The sequence below is a fragment of the Melozone crissalis genome, unplaced genomic scaffold (assembly GCF_028551555.1).
Source record: "Melozone crissalis strain CALT ecotype California unplaced genomic scaffold, PUWL_Pcris_2 ptg000013l_1, whole genome shotgun sequence".
In the NCBI taxonomy this organism is placed as follows: domain Eukaryota; kingdom Metazoa; phylum Chordata; class Aves; order Passeriformes; family Passerellidae; genus Melozone; species Melozone crissalis.
Window position 1 is genome coordinate 60,271,584 of NW_026535791.1, and position 26,221 is coordinate 60,297,804.

A 26,221-nucleotide genomic window follows, 5' to 3' on the forward strand; every position below is an offset into this window, starting at 1 on the left:
AAATGAAACCTCCATCATTGTAATAAAAATACTCCAGAACAAATGTTTATTTTTATCATCATAGAGAAATCAGGAAGATGAACTTCCTCATTTTTGCTCTTTATTTTGACAAAGATGACATAAGGTGAGTGAAAAAAAGAATTTTTTCATCTGCCTAGAAATACATGAAACTTCTATGTACACCTCCATGAAACTTCCACATACATCTCCATGTTATTAAATTATTTCATCTTAGCACAAAGAACATGACATCCAAAGGCATCCAATAATTCTTTCATGAGCAGCAGAACTAGTGAAGCTTGGAGAACCATGGATTTGCACCCTGTCAGGACTCATCCCCATATGGGGCACCAATTGTTGGCATTGGTGTTTGGCACCAGTTTATTATCTTAGTGTAAAATTTTCATACCTTCTCTCTGTGAATTCCCACAAGCAGCTACTCACAACACTGACTCCTTTTCTCTTTCTTCTGCATGGCCAGCTGACTCCTTCCTTGTCCCTTGCACACCCACCTGACCCTTCCTCCTCACAGCACAACTTCCAAGTCCTCTGGAGCAGCTAACCCACTCTTTTATAGCACCCATCCTTATTGGCCATAGCTGTGGCCTGTGAAGGGCAGGGCTGTTCCTACTCTTTGGCAATCAGTACAGCTGCAGCTCCTCAGGGATGAGATTGCCTTCAGCACTGTCTCAATTCTCCTACAACCCATCCTCCCACAGCACCCAATGCCTTCTAATCACCTCAACCTGCTCCCACCACATCTTGCCCCAGCTTCCACTTGTGTCCTACACCTGCCCAGCTGGGAAGGTGATAGTAGATGCTGGGACTGCTTCAAAGCAGCACAGGCACTGGCTGACTGGCCAGCACACCTGTGTGGCTTGGCCACTGCCCGTTGCCTCTCAGAACTGAGGTTTTCATTCCCTTAGAAGCACTAATTCCCCTATTCCACTTTCAATTTAAAAGAACTATTGTGTTCCTATAATTATGGAATAATTATGTTCCTCCACCCTTTTGCCAACTGTAGCTGGTTTTTGAAACCTCATGCAGAGGGTTCAAAAAATCAAGGGGAATAGGGCGAATAAACAGATGCTCTTAAAAAAGTATTTGTTCCATTAAGAAATTAGAATAAAATTGCTAGTAGCAAAGACCTCCAGAATGTCACAGGACAACAGTGTCTTTGGTGCTATGATCTCAAGGACTCTTCTCTAATATGCAAATCCCTATTTATGTATTCAGAAAACAACATCAGAGCCTTCATATCATGAAATGAGGTTTATAACAAGTTTCCTATGGGACCTTAACAATTAAGTTTTCATGAAGATATACACCATTTATGAAGAATCTCTTAATGACAAATTTGTCTTTTCCTCTTCAAGGACATAGTAAAATTTTTATTTCAAAAGCAGTTCTGTCTCCCACACTACATTTTTGGATTTGAAAAACAAGAAGAGTAAGGAAGAAAATAAAATCCTCATAGTTTTCTATATTGCATAGTAATCAGTTGTCTGCTTATGGAAAACAATACCCTTCAGTATAGCAATAGTTTCTCAGTGTTAGGTCCAGTGTTTACAGTGAAAAGCTGAAAATCTAATAAAACCTTTAATACCTTACATAATGAAATAGCTACTAAAGGTCTGTCTCCTTTACACTGCAGACTGCCAGAAAGTGGTCCATTTCCACAATAATTGTTTTTGGTCCCAAAGATAATGTAGGTTGCATTATGTTTCTAAACATTAACTTCAAATAACCACTTGAGCAGTGTCTCACTCTTGCATCAAGCATTGAATTTCACAACACAAATGGTGGGAAAGCCCCAAAACACAGCAAAGGCATAGTTCAAACAAACCTATGTGCTGGATTTTAACCACTCTGCCATTCTCTGGAAATGGTGAGTTCACATTTGTTTACCCAGTTTTTGGCACAGAACTTCCTACAACCTGACTGTAGAACATGTGCTGGTTGGGTTTGCAGTCTTCATAATAAAAGCTTGTCTGCCCTTTAATTTCCATAATTCTCAAAGTTGCAAGTAATGAACAAACTAAACATTCTGTCTCCTATTCAAGGGATCTATTGCCAACCACCTTCCTAGTGATGTTTTCTTACCCTGTATTTTCAGCTTCTTGCTAGTTTTCACGGATTTTAACTTAGACACTGAAAGGCTTCTGTGCAGAAGTAACCCTGTCTTAATACACTGTTCCAAATGCCAACTCCTAAGCTGTACTGAACTTTATGTCAAAAACCTCTGCTGCTTTGCTTGCCGCAAGTCTCTCATCCAGCAGCTAACCCAGATTTCCCCACTCCATGATACATCTGGGCATGTCATACTTGCATGACTCCTCACCTCAATCCCCTTTGGCTCTGCCTCTAGGGCCACAACCATTTCCACTTCTGCCAACTCACTGTGAGTAGGGATGACTTCATGTCAGTTCTGATCTGTGCAAGGATGAAACTTCCTGCCAAATTAACAAACCCCTGGAATCCAGCTGCACAACTCTGCTAATTCTATCCAAGGGTGCAATGGCACGCAAGATCCCCTTCTGACCCTGCCACCAAAACTTTCCCTAATCTTTGTCTTTTCTCCCTCCTCAGCAGCATTACACAAACTACTTCTCTCCCCAGGTCAAAGCACTTGGCCATCATCCAAAATTTGTCCCAGAACTCTGCCTAAGATTCCTCAGCATCACGTAAACCAGAGTGCTGGTTGAACCGAGCAATTCCTTCCAGTTTACTGTCCCTTTCATTTTTTGTTCTGTTTTCCTTAGACAGGAGATTTCCACACTTTCCAGATGCTGGGCAAGGCAGGCAGGCTGCTTTCATACCTTACCAATTTAGTTGCCTTTTTAATGGCATCTGTACACCCTTCACTACTTTCTCCTTCTGAATCATACAATCTGCTACAAAACTATTGTCAGCTCTTATGCTGATGCTTTCGATCAATAATATTACTTTTATTTGTGAAAGTGGGCAAAATGTTCTTTGTGCATTTGAAAGCACATTATCAGGTTTACTATTTTTCTAGAATTATTGATTTCCAGCTTTACAGTGGTTTTTCATATACCACAGAGGAAAATGCCAATTTGAATAGATATAAAAATGTATGTGGAGAACTACTGAAGCTGACAGGGCTGTAGAGTATGCATTAAGAGAAATTCCTTCACATTAAAATAATTATGGAAGAACAAAACCACAACTGTCTAGGTTTCAAGTGTGTAATGTCTCAACAACATTTTTAGTTTTGCTGGGATAAACACTATCTTTTCCTAAAAATAACTGTTGAGTTCCTCTTGTCTTTTCCATTACTCCTGCTACATGAATGAGAAGTTACTTCCTCAAACTTAAAAGCTGTGAATAAATAGGCCTCTGGCTCAAGTCAGCTGTGTCAGCAATGAAATCCATCTCTAAAACAGTTCTGTGATTAAAAGCCATAGAATCAGCAGGCAAGAAGGGATCTGCATAAGAAGAATTCAGTATGCAACTGCAATGATGGTTTTTCTGGACAATGACCAATGCTTGTACCTTCCCAACACAAGAGAAAAGTGAAGAGCAATATTCAGAATAGAAACTAACAAGAGAGCAATTTTCTCTATTAGTTGATTTAATTGAATTACTATGAACCTGCTTTCAAAAAGTTTGACGAACCATCACTCTCTCACAGGACTTTTGGAACTATTTCACCTGCAACCAAATAAAAGGCAATACTAGTGATCCTTCTGCTCCTGCATTTCCTGCAACACCCCTTGCCATCCTGTCAGATCAAGTGCTTGTGAAGCAGTAGGAGGAGGTAGGCAAGGAACAGACCTGCTATTAAAAACAAGGTTTTCTCTTGCTAGTTTAATGCTAACCTTGATCATTCTCCTCATCTGGCCCACAATGTAGCCAAATATTTGTACCAGAACATAGGAAGAACAAAAAAAGGAAAAAATGACTCTTTTTTTTGGTGGCAATGCAAGCTTAACATCTTCATGAAACTACAGCCTCAGGCTAATATTTACATTTGTTACTTCTGTTTTCCACTACTCTACTTGTTCGATAACTGCCACACATGTGACTGAATCTTTTGGTTTTCTTAAGGTCACTGGACCTTTTTTATTAAATAATTTCCTGGAGACTTCCTGACCTCTTATGAATTCCCAGAAGTGACTGTGACCCTTATAATTTAGGATAACACTATGCTGAGTCAGTAGTCTAGCAGAGAATTCCTAGGTCTAAAAAACACCAAGCCTTATGACTGCAGTTGCAAAATGAAGCAAAAATGGCTGACACTGCATCTTGCAGCTTTTGCAGAGCTAGATACCAGACTCTATAGATCAGGGACATCTGGAATCTAACAGGAGTCTAACAGAAGCCAGAACAAAGTACATCTGCTACTAAATGTATAGTAATGAAACGTGTTAGTACAGGACAGAACAACCAGCTTGGAAATATAAAATAAATCCCTGAAATCCTTAAAGAGGTCTTAACAATGGCATCAGGCTTGGACACATCATTAATAAAAATATTATCATACTGTAATCAAAAAATATATTAACAAATTGTGTTTTAAGTAACAGTATTATGATGAACAGAGTTAATGGAAAGTCAAAATAGCATGGTATTAATCTGAGAATTGCCAGAGTAGCATATTTTCAGTGCCAGGCTAAGTACTCCCTGGGTAGAGAGCTGGTAAAATCTGGTCCCTAGACAAAACAATATCAGAAACAGATTCTGATGCAGCCAACTATTTCTTGGGGGAAAGCAGATATATCCTGGGCTGTCACAGTGGTGCCAGTGCTCTCTGGAAGTCTGTGGAACACAGTGGCAGATTCACAAATTCACAGCCACAGAAGATCCTGCAGTAAAAGCTGAAGTCGTGAGGGCTTCACCAGAGCAGTGCAGCTCAGACAGAGACCATGCCAGTGGCACATCACCCCTGCTGACTGCAACAATCATTCCCAGCTAATTTGGGCATCTGCAGGGAGCTGCTTCTCACCACGAGGAACTCTGCCCAGCCTCCACTTCTGCTTCTAAATAAAGTCAGCGCCGAAGTTGGGAAAGAGCGGCTCTTGCTGTGTGACAGATAATAACAACAGCAATAATCTTTCATATCTCAGTCCTGTGCTTGGGGCCAAGAATCAGCCATCAGCCACTTGTCAGCACTTCCACATTTCACTCCCTTGTCAAGCACAACCACTCTACCATTGAGCTTGGAAACTAACCATCATCAGCAACATGCTTTGAATTTTTATAGAGGATGATTTTACAAATTAACTGCAAGAAAGGAAGAGGCAAAAACATGTATTTATAATTGAAAAGGGAATGCAAAAATATATAGAATAGGAGCTAATGCAAATGACTGGTGCATCTTAACTGTGAAATAACGTTAGAAAACAGTGACATAACCATAAAAACAGGGCAAATGGTGCTATATATCAAACACATGACTAATAATAGCACAAGGTCCCATGCTGTGTGCACCTTGACAATGGTAGCGTAGACTGTAAAGAAGAAAATTCTGAAATGAGATAAAACATGTATGAAGCACTCAATGAATAAAATTTGGGAAACTTCAAACCAGCAGAAACTAGAAATATACCTTTGCAGGCAAACTATCTTGTTATTGGAGTTACTGCACCTACATAATACAGGAATTCAAAACCCGAACGCCCAAATAGCTAAAAACACCATCTTACTCAGGAAAATCCAGGTGATGCATTGTTAGCACCGTCTGATACCCACATGTGTTTTTCAAATCTAGTTATAGCAAAGCAAATTCCCCTAATTTCAGGGGCTTTTAACCCAATGAATCAAAGTATTCCATATAGTGTGTGAAAAATAATTAAAATGAATGCAGTAGCAAGCTTATTCCAGGCATGGTGCTTTATTAGAAGACTGGTTTTAAAGCATGTATCAATTCCTGAAAGTAAAATGTTTCATAGAATCTATCATGCATCATAAAAGAGCCTGAACAATGTGCCTGATGGGCATTGCTTTCATACTGTTTATTGCTAAATAAACAGTACTACTTGCAGAGAACAGCAAAGCTTTGCTTAAACCACTCTAGAGATTGCATGTATGCACGTAGGAAAGGGAGCAGGGCAAAAGCAGAGGTGAAAAATGCCTCTGCAAAATGCATTCAGAGTTAAAGCCCTCCCCAGACACACACTGCTGTCCAGACCCCCACAAGAAGCTGGCTCAGAGGTTCCTAGGACAGCACACTCCTGAGCAGAACTCTGCCCAGCTCTCCTAAACCACCTAAACAGTGATGTTCCTTCCTACCAGCAGCCACAGGTCCTTTTTGCTATGTACATTCTAGCCACTTTCTGCAGAAGTTTGTTCCAACCTGGGTTTGAAAACACCATTCCATCAGAAGAGGAAGGTCTTGAACAATAATTATAGTTTCCTGCTGGTCCTAGTAGACAGAAAACAACAGGTGTCCTTAACAGCAGCAGAATAAGTCTCTTGATGCAATGCAGACAGCACAAGTATGGAGCTTTTATTTAAAAAAATACAAAGGTATATGTTTACATTAAACTTTCACCTACATCCAAAAATCTTTTTTACGGGGGGGCTTAATGGGTGAAAAAAGAAATTCTAATATCAATCATTTATCCAAATTATTTAGGCCTTCAATTCATGTTGCATGACACTGCAAGTTGAAGGAGACCCAAGGAAGCTGTTGACAGGCCCTTCTTCTCGCCTACAACCCCAGAAATCATCCAAAGGATTTTATGGTTGTCCAGGAGCCAGAGACCTTCAGCTACCTCAGGATGCTGATTAGTGCTGTAATTTACATAGCACAGCTTACTCTTATCTACAAGCCATGGGGGGAGGATGTAAACAGCTGCACAGCCCCAGCTCCAGCCCACAGGAAAGGCTAACACCAGCTCTCTGTCTCCTCAAAATCAGCACAGCACCACCCCATCAAGCAAAGGTGAAGGAACTCTGAACTTAAGATCTGCCTGTCAGTGTGCTTGCACATTTACAGTCACATATTTAACTTAGCAGTTACAAATTCATCAAGATAACGGAAGGAACAACAAAAAATGTCTTACTGACCCAGTTTAAAGTACACCTGCAAAGTTTCAGAGTTCGTGGAAAATATATTAACTTGCACAGTCAAAGTAAACTTGCACAGTCAAAGTATATTCTCTTGGCCCCAAAATTCAGTCCAGATAGGGTTTTGTTCTATGTTCCACAACAGTATCCCTGCATTTCTCCTCTGCCTTCATTGTCTCTATCACAGAATAAGAAATCCAACTCTCTCCTATCACAGCTGCCAGATGTGTCTTGGCACTGGGAAATACACAGAGATCCCAAAGTCTTGCTCCACATCTCGGCATCTGCCGAACCACCCTGCTCATCTTCTGCTATTCCTTAATTACAGGCGAGAAGGGACAGAGGAGAAAGGTTGATCTGCTAATTTTCAAATCAAGTTAGCCATGTTTTCCTCAAAAATCCCACACCACCCAGATGAAAGGCTAAAGGAGACAGACACAGCTCAGTCTAGAGGAGAAAGGTCAGGGACAGACCTCAAGGGCAGCAAGGCCTTGCTGGGTGCCAGGTGAATTATCCAGCAGCACTGAGAGGGACAGAACTGCTGCCTGCAGGGAGACATTTATCTGCAGAACCTCGTGGAAAAATCAACATCCACTTTTGTGGTGGGCAAAGGTAGTTTTGAGACAAGAGGAGGTTTCATTGCTGTTGTTACTTCAACAACCAGAATATTTTATTGCCTTTTGCATTCTTTAAAGGAGATTTCAATGAAAATTTAAATAGAAAAACATTTTGTACCTGAGTTTGACAACATGTTTGGTCTTGACTAGCACCTTGTGGACAGTTATCACATATTGTGATAAAGTGAGTTTGCAAATGGCTCGTACAAATGATAAATTATATACCTGACAGTTTTATACTTCAGGCATGTAAAATGTATTGCAAAGCTCTTAGAAATGAAAAAAAATCCTTTAACCGATTAGACAAAAGTTTTTCAGTGTTCATGAAAAAGAAGCTGCCACTCTCCACACTGTTCCTCAACAGCATTTTGCAGGATTTTTGAGTACGTGCATAAATTACTTGCAAAAATACTTTCTTCTCCTTACTCTTTCAACACTCCCTGTAGCCCTGTTCCACCACTTCTCTTGTTCTCTCTCACTCTCTTCCTTAAAAATTCACTTCCCTCTGCTTTTTCATTGATACAGATATAATTCTGGGTCTAGCTTAAATAAAAATAACCAGCCCAGATCTGTTTCCATAACTACCTCCCTCTGTTTCATCTGGAAGCTGCTGGGAATGCTCAGCAGGGACTGCTCTCCCACATCTCTTTAGGCTCCATATGAAAAGGTCATCTTCTGCCTCTTCTCTGTCCTGTCCAGCATCCAACAGGAAAAAACTAAATTCTAAACCATTGTCCCAATTTTCTCCATACCAACCTCCCAAATGTTTCCAAATGCAGATCCAGATCTAAATATTTTATTGAAACAAGTGTGCTCAGACAGCTGGCAATTGCCCAAATATGGCATCGTCTCTTCTCTTGCATTACTCTTTTTTTTTTAGTTCTCTGTTACCTTGTTTAATAGATACACACAGAGATGTGTATACAGTCAGCTCCTTGATGCTGTGGCTGTGTTTTTGTTTAGGGTTTCCCAGCATGGTCCATAAATGGGATTCCCAGAGCTAAATATCTGACACACAAGAGAGCCACTGAGGCAAACAGATGCCCAGAGGACAGAATTAACCTGGGATTTCACTCCAAACCCAGAGTGACTCCTTGTTTCTATAGGCTGTTCCTGCACAGAGCCTCATGATACTAGCATGCCACACCAGTGGATGGATCCAACAATTTGAAATTGCAGAAACTAAGTCAGGGCTCTGCGTTCATGCATTTTGAAGACTACAAGAAAGGAGTAATTGAAAAGAAAGGGTAAGCAATTAGGATTAAAAAAATATGGAGGACACTGCACAGTAAATAAAAGAAAAGAAATTATCTCCTGGAATGAGATACTGGAACCTGGATAGATTATGAAACCTTAACTGAATACCAGAGTAGCAAATAACCATAATTCAGGAAAATAAATTTAGATTTTATATATCTCAACTCATTATTTAAATTGAACTCATAAACAAAATGTGCTTGAAAAGAATGAGTGAGCACCCATTCCACTCCTGCCAAGACAGCACCAAGATGTTTCTTCCAGCCACAAAAAAAATCATGTCAATGTCACACCCACGTGTCCAGCACAGTCTGGTGTCTTTTCCTGCCTCTCTGAACTGAAAGCATTGACTTCCAGGGCAGTGTAGCTCACCTAAATACTGGGATAATTTCCACCCTTATTTTCAAAAACCAGTACTTTTAAAGGAAATGTGTATCATCTGAAACACTACATATGCATATGCAGATATGGTATTTAAACCCAAAGAATAAATATTTTCCACATTCGAGTTTCCTGTGCCATTAATTTTTTATGTCTCGTTTTGGGTTGGTGTCATATGTTGCATGCATATTTTAACCTTAATAGGCTGAGCAGTATGTTCTTGAGCATATTTGTGTAAACTGTGTACTGATTATACACCAATTAGCTGATCTTAGAAATGAAAGGGATTTTTTCCCTGCTAGCAATAATTTCTCTGAAGCTGGCAGTATTTGCAAGGGAACACCAAAGCCTGTCTGTGGAGAGGGCCTGAATGTGTAAACAGCAGAAGAATAATCCAACAAAAGATCAATGCCTTCAAACTTACTGTGTTAGAAAGGAAAACCAAAGCTGAGCATACTGAGGGTCAGACACCTCATCAAGCGTGATGAAGGCAGCCACTTCCACTTCTTGGTAGTAAAATATTTTATGAAAAAGATTTTGAAGTTTGCCTTTCTGTTGAAAAATATTACCAGAATCATAGCTTACATAGATTATTTAATAAAAGATTGAGTCAACACACTCATATGCTGAGAAGCCAACTGCCTGTGCTTTTAATAAACAGAGTGCCTTTTTATATCCCAATAATAAAAAAAACTATTGAATAAAATGATGAAGCATTTTTCTTGCAAAATACTTTTCCCATTTCTCTAATTTACAAAAATGGTCTTTAATCTCAGTTTTGCATACAACAGACTTGTTATTTATTCCTCAATTAAACCTATTATATCAGCAAACCTATTTACACAAAACTTCCCTTTTAGCATTGCGTGCAAATGCTCTCTATTATTTAAATGTAGGCTGGAAGGTAAATTAAATAATTCTCAAGAGAACTAGAAAAAACTTTCCTTGCTCTCAGTATTTGGCTTTGATTAAGAGCATGTAACACGTGATAAGCTGTTCCAGATTTGCTGGCTCAATGCAGCCTGCAATTACAGTTTATAGAAAACAAATATATCTGACAAGGCAATATATCTTTGCCTCAAAGACGTTTACTCATATAACAATTGTTGTTAGTTTACTTACAAAATACAGTTTATCAGTTCCAGTTTTGCAACTTTTTGCAAGCCAACCAACATCTGACATTCCTGCAGCTACAGACAGGTGCCTCAGTGCCACAGCCTTTGTCCCCAGAAAAGGGAATAGACAGGGCTGGCACTTCAGCACCTGAAAGAAAAGGGAATGGACAGGGCTGGCACTGCAGCACCTGAAGCACCATCAAACCAGCCCAGAGCTGCTGCAGCCCTGGGAGCAGCCAGGGAAAGCACGAGGCCATCATGCTTCCCAAACCCCATCCCCACACTCCAGCAAATGGTCCTTTCCTGAGCCTTTCAGAGGTGAAGAATGAGCACACTGCAGTGCTAAATTAAAATGCTCCATTTCCTGGATGTTAATTGCCATCTCTACTATGTTGGAGCAGATCTCAACATCTTAATGAGGCAAGTATAAACCAGGTTTTGCCAATAGGCAGCCTAAGGCAGAGCCACCCAGAATACATGGAAGTTACTCATAAATCTGGATAAGCCACTGCAATAAATCAGAAAAAATAAAGCCCTGCCTATCTGAAAAAGCAATACATATTAAAATACCTGACCTAGGAAGATAAATGTGGTAATTTGGCCAACAGTTAGTGATTTAGCAAGAGTTCCATAGCATTTCCTAAACTAAATTATGTCCACCACAGAAGTGGTCACTACTGTTTTTTTCCATTAAGTCACTAATATCTGTGGTCAACAAGAAACATTAAAGGATAAGACATATTCTGGTTTTACTGCCCACAGTGAAAAGGAGAAAAAAATCAAATCCTTCCATCTCCTCTTGGCCTTTGTAACAAAAACCTGAGTGATTCACAAACGGTGACGTACAACCAGTTGTAACTCTCACTATGTAATGGAAGTAATAATCCAGGTAGGCTACTGCTGGTGGAGTTACACCAACTTTAATTTGTTCCTATGCTACATGTGTAATCCAACACCCATTACTGTCGTGGTTTAACCTCAGTCAGCAAATAAACATTATGCAGCCACTTATTTCAATTTACACTGATTTTATTATTAGAACTCCTAATTTCAATCCAGTACTTAGAAATAATTAGCATGAAACAAACAGGATATAAAGTTGGATCCTAAATATCTTTTTAGTTGAGAAATTCATTGTTTTCCTCTTAGTTACTTAGATGTTTCTTACAAATAACTTAGCTATTTTCCTTGAATACCACTGTTGGACACTTGTCAATATTACTCAAGGAAAAACTCTCTACAAGCCAGAAGCCCAAGAGGCCAAGATTCCGCTCCTCAAAATGTAAATGCTTGCTAAAGTGCTGACACTTAAATTAGGCCAACCAAGTTAAGTAGTAAAACTACACAATATAACACCACAGCAGTAGAATAGCATTATTTTCATCATCTTGGTAATAAAAACAATGCAGCAGCACAGAATGCTTCACTCCCACATCACTGGATCTGCTCTTAAGTTACAAGCAGCAGGATTACATTGACCAAGCAAATAAATAATACAGCCTATCACTTTCACTGCTGAACAGTGGCTAAAGACCTCTAGATGCACCCCTGTCCTACTCACTTCCTAACAACAAAGAGAACACAAGAAAACAAACCAACCAATGAACCAAACACAAACATCCTGTCCCCTTTTTCATGTCTTTCAGGTCATATTCTGTGATCAGTAAACAGATTGAGTTAGGATTTAATAAAAATCCCAGGACAAGAACACTTGAAGAAAGCAACACCCATGGCACTTACGGCTCCCTTTTCAATATGGCAACACTTTCCACAAGGAGATTGGCCACATAGATCTTAAAAAACTCTTTTTGAACCCAGCAGCAATTGGATTTCTCAACTCTCCACACTTAAACAAGGCTACCATGGCACCATGCTCAAACTGATCCCTGGAAAAACGGGGTGAAGCTCTCCTGCCTTGTGCCCCCTGCATCCTTGGCTGTGGTGCCAGATCATGGCCTTCTGCACCTGCTTCTTCTGCAGCAGCAGAAACGGCTGAGGAGAAGCAGGCAGCAAGAACAGTGCACCAACCCTGACACGATGTACAGGTGGCCGTGAGAAGTGCAATCCCCACCAGCCAAGTCCAATGAAACAACCTCCTCATACGAAATCTGCTACTGCCAAACCTAACCCCTGCCTCAACTTACAGATCCTCATTTCAGACTTTGCTTTTCTCATCTCAGTAAATATGAGGGTTTGTATTCTTCAACTAGGGACAGAAAATCTTTCTCTCCTGAATCCTTTAAAGCTTCTAGCCAGAGGGAAGAAAAAGGAGGAGAAAGTGCTCTAAGATCCATATTTGGAGTGCTATCCCCTTGTGACTGAAACAAATCTCTGTATCTGCCACAGCTATTAGCCTTCTGCAAATAGCAGCAGAAGCAATATGGAACAAACTTGGTCCCTAGATGATTTCCCAACTACTCATATGGTTCTGTATAGCAGCCATGAAAAATAATAATTCTTAGTAATTTAATTCTGCTGTTGCTTGAAAAACTTATGACCCAAAGCAGAAATTTTGGATGTGTCTCTAGACTCAAGACAGCATTGCAAGCTCAAAAGACAAAGTTTTCTGAGATTTATTTCCAATCTTTTCTTTCAGAGGATATCAATCCTTGCAAAAGAAGTAGAGATTAGTCTGCTTCACATTTTAAAGGAATAATACATTTTGCAAAAATTATCAATTCTTCTTCACTTGCTGCTGTAAACCTTAAGACCTCTACTGAAACTGCAGCTCAAATAAAATGCTAGCTGATAATACATAACAGGAAATGTCCACAACAGTCCTAAAAGTATAGAAGGCACACTAAAATGGAAATTACATTACAGCAATGATTAATGGCAGCAGATATTCTGTATAAGACAGCAAGCAAGGAACTGTCGAGTGAATCCTCCAGAAAAAGTTACAGCACATCTCTTGCACAGACCCAATTGTCCTCCTACAAACAAACAGGAGCATAAACATAACCTGAAGAAAAATCCAGGTGTATATTTTCAAATTTTTGTTTGGTTCTGATAGTTCTGAAAGCAGGGCAGGGAGCTAGGGAATGACAGAGAAGATTTGGGGCTTTCATTTTAGCCACCCAAGACCATACATAGGAATCTGCATTGGGAGTCAAGCCAGACATGAAGAGCACACATTCAGTCTCAAATGAAAGACAGTGAAAGACACTTCCCAAGAAACTAATGCATTAAGTTGTATGTTTTCCACTTCTTTTTTCCTTTTTTAGAGCTCTCTGTCCCAGATAAAGCATGAATATGTGAATGTAGACTGACATCCCTGTGCAAAACCCTCCATATATGCAAGCTGCCACTTCCATACTTTAATAAGCTTTAGCAATCCCCTCATACAACTTTCCTTAATTAAATGTATGGAGGAGGGATTTACTTAAAAAGAAAGGGATGTCTGTGCAAATTAAAGTGGAAATATTAGACGTGCATCCATATATGCCAATCCAGGAGGACAAAGATTTTTTTTTCTATTATTATTCCTATCATGCCTTTTCAGTTAAATAGACTCTAGCTTTATTTCTAGAAACAAGGAAGGTTCACATTTTGTTCTTTGGAGGGCCTGAATTTAATCTGCATTAAATGTCCATATACTGTACCTTTTTTGTTGGTTCTAATAATTGTCTCAGACAACAGTAAAGGGCTTCCATTGGAAACTTCATTTATAGGCTTCTCTGGTGGTTTGTTTGCAGTATTTTCTTTCTTCATGTCTTTCTTTATTTCCTGCAGAAGACAGGTAGACAGGGAAAAGAAAAAAAAAGAACCAGTGTTAAAAAGTTATTACAGAATATTCTAAATCTCAAGCTCCCAAGATTTCTTAAATCTTCTATGTACATACCTCTGCCTGCTCTAATGTAACCTCAAAGACTCTTACAAAGCTGAAATGCCACAAAAAGAAAGCAATTTTCAGTAACCTTTTCCAATTGGCACTATTGTTTTTCTTTTTCAAATATCTCCGTGTCTCTGCATGAAAATTCTAGGATAGCTTTAAAAATCCCTTAATAAAGATCACTAAAGCTGAAAAGTGTGAGGGGGGGAAAAAATAGGTGTTTCAGTTTATCAAGCAGTGAGCTGTAGGTTTGATACACAGGGCAGAACCAGCACAGTGCTCCTGATGTAGAGGCAGCTAAATCTGCTTCCCCTCCCATGAGAAGACCACAGAAACAACCACCATAGCAGGAAAAAAACTATTAACTAGGAAAATATGACAAATGTTACCATAATTGGCAGAAGCATACAGCAAGACTGCTGTCAGAGCTGTTGCTAACACTGACACATTTTGCTGCTCACTACCTTTTAAGGGGATTAAAAATGTATATCGAAAATATATATGGTGGGGTTTCATGAAAGTAAATGCACAGAAAACAGCTTCACAGTTACTGCTAGAGATGCACAGTATCCTCTCTATCAAGTGTCACAGACACATTTTATGATAAATCCTTTCCTGAGGATTTTTTTCTCCTGAGAAGCTGAGAGGCCTCAGGAACAAAATGTAAACAATGGTTATCTGCTGCTGTGGAATGCAACAGGTGCATCTGTGATTGGTCTCATGTGGTTGTTTGTAATTAATGGCCAATCACAGTCCAGCTGTCTCAGACTATGTGGTCAGACGCAAGATTTTATTATCATTCCATTCCTTTTCTATTCCTTGCTAGCCTTCTGATGAAATCCTTTTTTCTATTATTTTAGTATAGTTTTAATATAATATATATCATAAAATAATAAATTAGTCTTCTGAAACATGGAGTCAGATCCTTGTGTCTTCCCTCATCCTGGGACCCCTGTGAACATCCCCACATATCAGCTTCTTAGGCAGACTTTAAAAGCCTAACTGTGTTGCTGTCCATACCCACTGTGACAAAGCATCCAAAATACCATCGCCTTCCATATATCTTATATGGAAATGCCACTGGAGAAAACAAACTGCATTACCTCCACTTTTAAACAGGTGACTGACACACTACAGAGGCGGATAACCATTTGCTTATAACCACGTCCCAAAATATAAGGGGAAAAAAAGAGTTTTGGCTCCAAGCTTTGTCCTAGAGCCACAGAGCCACTCAGGCTGAGACAGAACTCAGAAGGTCCCTACTCCAATTCATTTCAAAGCAGGGTCACCTTCACTGGAGGTGACCAGGCTGTTCAAGGCTGTTTGAGCAGCTGGATTTTAAAAACCTCAAAGGACAGAGGCTGCAGAAGCCCACTGCTTGACTGACTTATAGTGACAAAGATTTTCCTTATACCTTGTCTAGAACTTTCTTCTCAAGTCTTATCTGCACTCTCCTGTCCTGCCCAGCAGGTATCACTGTGAAGGGTGTGTCACTATCTCCTGGATAACAATTTTTATGTAGCAGGAGGTCCCCCCAAACCCCTGTTTTCAGGCTGAACAAGCCCGCACCTCCCTTAGCATCTCCTTAGGGAGCATGTGCTCCAGCTTCCAGAGGTACAGAACTTGCTTCAGCTCATCAATATTTTCCCTTTATGGAAAATTCTCATCCCATACACAAAATGGGAGGCTATACTGTGGATGTGGACTTATGAGTGCCAGGTAAAGGAGGATTTCCACTTCCCTCAATCTGCAGGCTATTAATGCAGCCCAGGATGCTGTTCACTGTGTTGGTGCCAGGGTACAAGACTGGCACGTGCTTATGTTGCTGCCCACCAGGACCCACAGGTCCTTTTCAGCAGAGAAAAAAGCTGAAATTTATCACGTTCAACTCTGCAGAGTTGCCAGCATTCCTCCTTCCCAGGGCAAGAATTGGTATTTGTCCTTGCTGGATTCCATCATGTTCCTGTCTGGGGCCCTCTGAAGAGCAGCCCTGCCTTTAAGCATGTCAGCTGCTCCCCCAGTTTCATATCATCTGCAAATGTGATGAGATCTTCATTAAACAGGCATCAGAGACAGGTGATGGCTTAGGATGAGCTCTTTCCATTACAAAAACCTCTACCTCTCCATCTCTCTTTCACCTCTCTTATCTTCACTGCCTTCTTCTACAAACCAGTGCAGGATCAACTTCCACCACCCCACAGCATTGTACATACACAGGAAATACTGTAGATCTTATTTAGATTTTCAGCATGTCAGACATGAGCACTAAAGCATAGAAAGCACATTTCTATTTGAAGTTTCTGAAGTTGTCAACTGTGAACAGCATTGAGCAAAGCAAGAATTTTTAAGTTATTATCTGTAAGATGCACCTTAAACCTGAATCTCAGAAATTTTTTTACCTTTTATTTCCCCAAAACAATTATTATTTCAAAGCTGACTTATAAGCTATACAACATTAATACAGTCTTCTACATCTGCCCAAAGTATTTTCTGTGTATCAGTACATTAGCAGAGATAAAACTTTTATAAATTACTGCCTATAGCATGTGGAATAAATCCTTTATCTACTGCCATCACACTGGTAAAATAGTATCTAAGAGACAACTCCTCAGAGTAACCATAATAACTGAAATAACAAATGTGAATATGTGTATGAAAGGTGTGTGATATCTGTGTGATAGATGCTGCTGTTGTTAGAAGAAATATTGTTCATAGCTCTGGTAAAAAAGTGAACCATGTGAGAATTTAAGAACACTGTATGCATTTAGAAGAATATATCACTTTCTAAAAGAAGTGGACTAGACTTAACACGTACATTATTCCACAAGCTTCTTTTTCACAGCCTTAAAAATGAAAATGTAAATAAATTACTTCACCCAGAGCTTCACATCTATTTTGCAGCTAGGTGACAAACTCTATTAAAAATTATCTGCCATTTAAACAGAATTTGTGAGTCAAACAGCATTCTCATGTGAACAAGACCACAAGACAACACCCTACAGAAGACCCCACCTTGCCAGAACTTACTTCCTGTGTGCCATTACTGTGTTATTTCTCATTCTTTATGTCAGAATGTAATTAAATCCTCAACTCACAAATTCTGAAACAGCAGTACTAGATTTTTAACGGTAAAAATCCTTTTGCAACTTCAAAACTGACAGAGAAAACTGCCTGCTGTAGCAGAAAACAATGCTGTACCCTTCAGTCTCCAGCTGAATGACACTGGTGCCTTTGCTGCTGCTGACAGCTTTTTGAGAAAGCCTTGTTTGGCTGCTGAAAAAGCAAAGGAATACAAGACAACTCCCAAACACTGGCATTTGTTTGTAGGGTAGGGAGTCTTGCACTTCCTTCTCATCCACTGTTCATGGAAAGAAGAAAGACACATGTGCTGCGTGTCCACTAAGCCAAAATTCATACAGAAGGTTTGGCACCTTGCAGTCATCAAAATTGTCCAAGGACTTCTTTTTTTGTGTGCCTTTCTAACACTTGTTTGAGCTACTTTTCACTACTGTCGCCTTTGATGCTCATGAGAAGGGCCATAATCTTTCATAGCTACTGCCCAGAGTAACATGGCATGATCAACCCTAGCAACCTGAAATTACACACCCTGGAGGGAGCTGAAAGAAAAACAGGAGAATTGTCTAAATAATGAAACAGAAATCAAGTAAAGATCAATCCAGCCCTACTAAGCTAAAATCTTACCAGAAACACATTCATACTTAGCAATACCCTATGGGAAGCCCATATCCAAGTGGCTTATGATGCATTCTGCAGTAAGCAATGCCAGCTTTAAAACCTTGGCACATTTTTTTATTTCCTGGTCTTAGTCTAGAGCGTAAGAATACAAACTTATGAACAAAGCCTAACAAATGTCCCAGCCTCCAGCAGCCTCACCCCTGTAGCCTTCAGCAAACACTCATGCCCCTCTCCTCTCTCTGGTATGTGCTCTCCTGCCTCCATGCTCTCTTCTCTTCTGCAGTGCTCATCCTTGAGGGAATTCAGGATTTTAGAACTTTTCTCCAGCTGTGGCTCAAACACAGCCAGGCACCCTTAACCTCAGGCCAAAAGGACTCTTGGTGCTATTAAATTCAGAAATATTGACATAGCCCTTTACATCTATCCCCACTCTAACCTGCTGTAAAAAAATAAATTATTACTCTAAAATACCATAATGCCTTACTCAAATTTCATTTATTCTTGAAAAATGAAGTGAAAACAAACACAAAGAACTCTGGCAAAATAAATATACCAAGTAACTATATTTTTAATTTAAAGCTCAGTTTATTTCACTGAAAAAATTATACTGAATATGACTGCCTGCCATATTTGGTAAATGAACTACAGTGGCCCTAAAAGCTTGGTGCTTTATCAGTAATAGTTATAGAAATCTCTCTGTGTAACCCAGTCCTTCCAGATCTGCAAGGAGTTGAATCCTACCACATGAGGAAAGAGTAGGCAAATGAGCTTGCAAATCCATGCATATCAAAGGTGGCTTGTGGGAACTTTCCCCAGTGTATGACAAAATGTATTTCCAGTTGTGATTTCAAGTTGAAGTTTGCAAATATTATTTTTTTAAAGAAGAAATTCCATGCACACAAATAAGCAGAAAGCAAACTTCCAGTTAGGTAGAAGACCTCAATCTGCCATAAGTAGCTGAAGAACAGTTGAATTTAAATGCTAAAGGAGGATGAACAGAAACTAATAGTCCAGTTTCAAGTTCAGGAATTGCTGTGTCTTGAAAAATAAGCTTGTGTAATAAAGGAGAGGAGAAAATAGACAGGTGAGATATTGGACTACATTATACTGGGAAAATATCAACAAATACTGGGAAAAGATCAACCCAAAAATACTGAGAAAGGATCAACCTGCTGCCTGCCCAGCAAGGACTTCAGTGCACCTCCTGACCAGGACTTTTGCACTGGTTTCTGGTTTTTATTTTGACTACAGCAGACACATTCACACCCTGATCAGATACAGCCACCACTCAACCTGCCCTTGGGTGGAGCGGGGTGTGTGGACTGGTACAGCCGGACATCTGAGCTGTGCTGGGTCTCCTGCAAGGGGCACATGTGAGAGCCTTCACCAGCAATCCCTGTGCTGACAATATCTGGAACAGGCTTGGCCACCTTGAGAGCCCCTCCCAGAATAAAGTTCACAAGACAGATGTCAATGGACACCCCGCAAAGAGCCTCAGGAGAAGGAGCTCAGGGGGATCCTGAGTGCAGTGCTTGGCTCTTTACCTCTTGGTTCCTGTGGGATGTTTCTGCAGAAAGAGCAGCTGTCTCACTCACACAACCCATTTGCAAAGAGGCAGGCTTTCACAGTGCTAGCAGCTTCAAAAATATCTCTAAACCTAATCTTTGGGACTATTTGGTTCTTGGTTTTGGAGCCCTGCCCGGTATAAATTTCATGGATCTAAATGATGCACTTCTTTCCCAGCCCACACAGAGATAACTGCAGGTTCAGGTTAATAGCAGATCATTTTCAACAGGCTATGCCTCAGGAACCCAACCCTTAAGTAAGTAACCTTGCATTTCAACCACCAAACCTGAAAGATGCTCTCTTGATGTCAGAAATTTTGAGACAGCTCCCACCCCCTGTCTACGTGGGTTTCAGTGTGATTCCAATATGATGAGCAGTTCTTACTGGGAAGAAGCATCCTCAGTCTGAGAAGTACTGAAAAAAAGTAATTGTGAACTTTAAAAATAAACTAGGCTTCATTCCATGCAATATTATGATTTCAAAGATGTTATGGGGGCATAAAGGCCCTTAAAATTTGTGCACCTTTTTAATACATAAAAACCACTTTTTTGTAACTAGGATTCAACCATACTGCATAGATATCAACAGCCAAATCACTGTGAAAATATTCTTTTCTTCTAGCAAGCTTTGAAATATATTTTCTCCAAAGAAACACAAAATCCTAAACAATACCTGAGCTGTTTTTATTTGGATCTTCTCTAATCCTATCCTACATCAGTATAAGCCACAGGAAATTTGAAAGATGTTATCCCTAAGCTCATCAGCTTTACAACGTGACAAAACTTCAAACAACAACAAATTACAGAGTGTGATGAAAGTCCACCACATAGGAAAATAGAATATATTCAAGTATACCTGTACCCTAATAAATGGCTATCCCAACATATAAAATGTATAAATTAAACACAATTAAAATTTACTAAATTAAAATAAAGCACCTTATCTTTTGTAAGTAAAAAACTGTTACTCATTGGAATGACACATGCTTTGTCATTCTGAAGAGAGGCGAAAAGAACAGTTAACAGCTTTCAAAGTGAAGACATAGTTTTTCTACTGCTGTTTGCAAGACCTAGCTTTTTTTCTCAGAATTGAATCACTTCTTACATTTCAAGGAACAAGTTTCCTCTATTTATGTGCCTTTACATGATGAAGTTTCCGCCCCTCTGTCAAAAAGCTTCCTTGAAGTAAAAGCAAATGCTTGAATTAGGTCAGCCATAAAAGTTACAGTTAGGAAAGTACAAGAATTTCTGCCATTTTCACTACACCAAAGGTTCAAGTCTTTTTACTGTAACAGTTCTGACCTTTACAGGAAACTCAGCTGAAAACATTTGAGGAAATTTCTGCAACCTTTTCCATGACTCTAAATGCAACAAAATGATTTTTTGTACCTCTGCAGGTACAAAATTAATTCCTCAAAACTGTTGGAAGACATGAAAAAATATTAGAAGAATCACTATCAGACTATAAAGTGATTTATCTGTGGCTTCCATATGAAGGGAACAACAGTTCTTGCATCCTGGGAGCAAGAGGTTTAATAAAAATCAAAGCTTTTGAAAACAAGACACAGGCATAATGAAAGAGTTGAAAGCTGAGAGAGAATGAGTCTTTCACAATTCTAAAATCTGTAGCATGTGCCCTGCTTGAAGCCAAATCTGGGAGCAGAAATTAGAGTCTGGAATCATATACAGCAAAGAGGAAACAATGCAACACATTTGAATTATCAAAAGATGACAATGGAAATGCCAGGAGCACTTTGACCCCTCTGAGACACAGAATGCTTTTCCTTCAATCCCTTTTCTCAAAAACCATACCTTACATTTCAAGAGACAACTGCCACCTTGATTTCCTGCAGACTGTGTCTGTAACTTCAAACAATATATGAGTTCAATCATTCAATTATTAAATGCCTCAAAATAGAACTCCGCTGCACAGTACATCAATTTAATATTTAGTCCTCCAAAGTAATTTCCTGTGACATTTTCACTAAAACTAGTTAAGAGTTATTGAATAATTACAGATGTCCTTAGTTAGAAATGTGACTCTGATCTTCAAGAATCTTGTAGTTCTAATACAAATAAACAAAGTATCCTGAAGCAAGACTGGAACAAACATTCCCAGCAACTGAACTAGAATCAAGACAAAAATCATTTTCAACCAGAAAGATGTTGCCTGCACTAAAATCCAGTATACCTTCATAGCACGAGTTTTACATTCTGTTAAAAAGCAAAATGACATTTCAGGGAGAAATAAGAAACCATCTAGCTTTTATTTTCCAGGCTTCTGCATCACTAGCTTTTAGTTTCTCCTTTCCAGGGCAATGCCAGTCCAAGACACAGAGGAAGGACATAGGAACTTCAAGCTCCGTGATCAAGACTGAGACCTCCCCATCAGCTGGTTGTGACAGGAGACACTCACCAGTGGCTCTGTCACCAGGCAGAGGGGGAAGGATGGTTTGGAGATTGTGCTTTGCAGCAGTGATCCCCAGCTTCTAACAGAGGCACAGATCCCAAACTGCCTCTGCACACATCCTCTGAGCTCATGACAAAAGCTGGGCTCTTGTTTCACTGCTGCAGGATTCCACATCCTCTCTCCTTTTTTCACTATCAGCTTATCCCAAGTTTATAGGAAACATGTTCCCAGCTGTCAGGCATGTGACAGAGAAAAAAAAAAGCAACCAAAAAACCCCACGAGTTACAGTTCATGAGCCTCCTGGTTTGTGCCAGTACTGCCTGTTTCTCTAACCACAGCCTCCTAAACCTCTCTTTCATTTCTGTATCTGGCCTTTAAAATCAGGTCTATTTCTGTGGCTCACATGACTGCTATCTGATTTACAGCTTGACAGAGAAAATGTTATTTGCTCACCGAGTTTTACATACTGAACAGCAAATCTACTCCAGCAGAACAGGTACCTTAAGGATGAGGACTCTGACCTGCTTTACCCTCCTTTGTTTTTCTTGTTGTGTTACATAAAACAGATGCACTGATTTGCTCCCCCCTAGCACAGATACAGCCTTGAACACAGCCAGAAGTGCTGCTTTCATGGCTGCTCAGGTAAGCCCATAGTGCCACCCTTGCTCCTAAGATGGAAAGGCCTTTCCTGTCAGGACTCTGCTCCCCTGCCTACTGTGCACCTAGAACCAGCCTGCACAATCATAAATTCATTACACTGCCATAGATGCAGGCTTCTACAGCCCATCTGTCATGCATATTGTTCTTCTTTAAATACTCATTTTGGTACTAATTTTATTTATAAACTTTACTTATAACAAAGGTCATCCCTCAGACATTTGAGACAATAGTGGGAAAATTGAAAACACCAATGTAAAACAATAAATAGGTCAGATTTAATGCAAACAATTGGCAACAAACAAATTTACTATGAAGTGGCAAACCAGCAGCTGTTATGAAAAAAAATAACTCCTACATCCAGTGTATTCTACATTAACCATGAAAGCACTGTGCTCTGAAGGCACAGTGCAGCCTGCTCCTGCCTAACTGCTGATACTTCTCTGTGACATCCCTGTCTGAACCCTCCTGTCTATCCCAGCCAAAGATGCCCAAGCTACAAAGCCCTCCATAACACAGGAGGCCACACTGTGCCACTCCTAAATCCTCTCTTCCTCTTCTACACCTCAGTGACCAGTTCTCCACAGCAAACTCAAACTCCTCTTTTAAAGAACCTCCACATTCTTCTTTTTTTGATACAGATTTGTTATGTTATTTGTTACATCTTTTTTACATCTTTCTGATAAGTAAAGATCTTCTGGATAGGATTTACACTCTTACACATGTAGAAAGCCTTGTACTTCTAGAGAAATGAGAGCCTAGTTTATAATAAAATTAAGAAAACTCTCAGATTTGTTGAGTCTTGTGCAATCCTTCAGCTGTGCTTGTCTGTGAACATAAGCGTGTGTTTCTGCATTCACTCAGCTCCAGAAAATCTTGTTAAATCCCTTAGCTTCACACTTTGTACTTCAGTTCAAAAGGAGACAGCTCATATTCACCTACACCAATTAGTTTACTGTGGGGGCTTTTTAATTACTAGAAAAGAAAAGATTAAAGAAACATGATTAAAGAAACATGATTAAAGAAACATGGAGGGGGTGGAGGGGGAAGGGAGATGGAGACTACGAGAAACTGCAAGGAATACAACAGTAAGAAATTGAGAGAGCACATTTTAAAACAAAGAATCACAAAACACCACCTGTCTCAGAGAAAGCCAGGAAGAAAAAAGAATACACCCTCTGCACATTGTGGTTTGGGTTTTGGAGACACGCTTGGCTACATCAGTGATCAGCTTCACTACCACCAGAAGAAGCAATTCATTACATCTTAATGCACTTAACAGACCAAGACTGAAAATCATAATTAGAACAATACAAAAAGAGAAATAGGAAAACCATGGTGTGCTGGGTGCTGGATGCCACTCCAAGCCACTCAATTCATCCTGACCTATTTTTTTCAAACGACAGCACCTCTCTCTGAGGCCTCCCAACGTAGGTGTGAGCAGAGCATAACTGATGAGCAGACACAGCAGATGGCAGGAAGCACGAAGAAGCAGAAGTGATTGGCACAGGCCGGGTGCATGAGCACTTAGCATTTTGTACACACTGTGACAAGACACCTCCAAGGAAGGCTTTGAAAAACAGCAAGTACATTTGTTGATCTTTATGTGCAGGTTACCCAAAGTAGGTGAGAAATACAAAAGCAGAAGTTTGTTATAAATTTATTAAAAGGGTGAGGAAAACCAAACCTGTCACCTTGTCACCAGAACAGAGGGACACACCATCCATGTATGAGACAGTTGAGACATGATGACCCAAAGACTCTAAGATTTAGAGTGGGCAAGTTGCAGAGCTGACAGAGACTTTGCATGTCAGAAACCTCCCAGAGAATCACACTGTATGACTGCAGCAGGTCTCTCAACCTGCAGATGAACTGGAAGCAACCTCCTGATTTCACACTGTGGAGTTGTGAGCCCATGAACCCCTGCAGCACACACTCCTTCCCAGTTTTCATCTGGGGCTGGGAATTTGTTTTGTTTTATCTATTTACCAACACATGTGAGCAGTGGGATGAAGGGCAAAAGGCACTGCTGCAGCAGGGATTGCCATGGGGAAGATGCTCCACAACCAGGCTCTCTAAATGGCATTTTCTTCCCCCACCTCTATAACCTTCATGACAATGGATGGCCAGCCAGGCTGTTATCAGCTGGAACTGCTGCCTTTCACCTGTGTCTGCCAATAGCACAGTACATCTGTGTGCCTTTCAGCTGCCCAGTGTTCTCAGCACACACACACACACCTGTGCAGGTGCTCAGAAACACTCGTGTGCTTTCCCTGCATCCTTGGATGCTGCAGGGAGGTACTGTGGGGAGACACAGAAGGTGCTTCTCAGCCATCCTCTCCCCAGAGCTTAAATTCAGCTCCAGCAGAATTAAATTACTCAAGCAGTTTCAAACAAAAATAAATTTCTTCTCACAAAGGTTCCATTTTCATCCAGCTATTAGAAGCATTGGTAACTTTGCTTGAAAGTGCAATGTCATTCCTCATTTCTTTGAATAGGGAGTGGGATATGCCAGAATTTAGCAAGCTAAGAACTTCTCCCCATAGACACCTGGCCTTATAAAAAAATGTAACAGACTACAGTTTTAGACATTCAAAAATGGATATTTCATGAAGTAAAAATATTTCTATTGTCAGTATAAAAAAAACCCTGTAATATTAGCACACACACACATATATATATATATGAAACTTCTGTTGTATTTATGTTCCTTCTCACAACCATACCAATTTGAAAAGATGACCAATGTAGAAAAAAAGCAGCAACATACAGTCTTAGGGAAAAAAAGCGCTGGGAGATGGGACATTATCACAAATTGTAACATGTTAGATAAGCAGATAAGCTATCTCTGTGACACAGACAGGTATAGAGAGAGACAAAGTAACAAATCCTTTATGCAAAATCCTATCACAAACCAGATGATCCTTAACAGCAGGATTTTCTAATGAGAACATTAACTGACTCACCCAGTATCTTGCATTCTCTGTTTAACATCATTTGGAAGGTGTTTTTAAGAAAGTCTAAATTATGTTGTACAGTGAAAAAAAAAACCAACTAAAAATAAACCACACAAACTGAAAGGAAGTCATTGTTCTACACAAAAACATGCAAAATACATAAAATACAGCTGCACATAACTTCAGAATTTTTATTTCAACCCCACTTTAAAAACCCTTGGTGATGGTCCAAACAGCCATTTTTCTACCCAATTAGCAAGTAATGAAAAATTGTACAAATTTGTACAGATGTCTTCAAACACATAATTCTGCGTTATAGAATGAAGAACTGTGCCATAAAAAGGTAAGGGCAAATTACAGACACTCCTATTGCTTTTGATAGACCTTTCACCGAATGCTCTATTGAACTAACACAACTGCTCAACCCTCTGCAGCATACAGTTTTTAAGGTTATGCAGAGAAACCCACTGAGCCCTGGGGAGGGCAAGTGCCAGGGAGTTCCACTGCATGTAAAATTAAAACTGAGATTCTTGAAGATGCATCACTGTTTTAAAAGACAAGTTGAGACTTTTTTCAAGACAAAAATAAAGGATCATGAAAACATTCAGAGGGAAAGATAATTACAGTGTTACAGGACTTTTAGGGCTTTGTTTGTTTGTGCAACCAGTTGTATGAAAGCTTGCAGGAATTAATGAAATA

The 26,221-nt window shown here is 39.8% G+C and overlaps 1 protein-coding gene across 3 annotated transcripts in view; it reads right to left on the reverse strand.

The window, feature by feature from the left end:
• Positions 1 to 26,221, reverse strand: part of SH3KBP1 (SH3 domain containing kinase binding protein 1) — a 211,984-nt gene that overhangs the window by 119,519 nt on the left and 66,244 nt on the right. For all 3 annotated transcript variants that reach the window (XM_054271714.1, XM_054271715.1, XM_054271713.1), the window contains one exon: positions 14,008 to 14,131. In XM_054271714.1, coding sequence (XP_054127689.1) covers positions 14,008 to 14,131 — 124 coding nt within the window. The remainder of the gene's footprint in view (positions 1 to 14,007; positions 14,132 to 26,221) is intronic.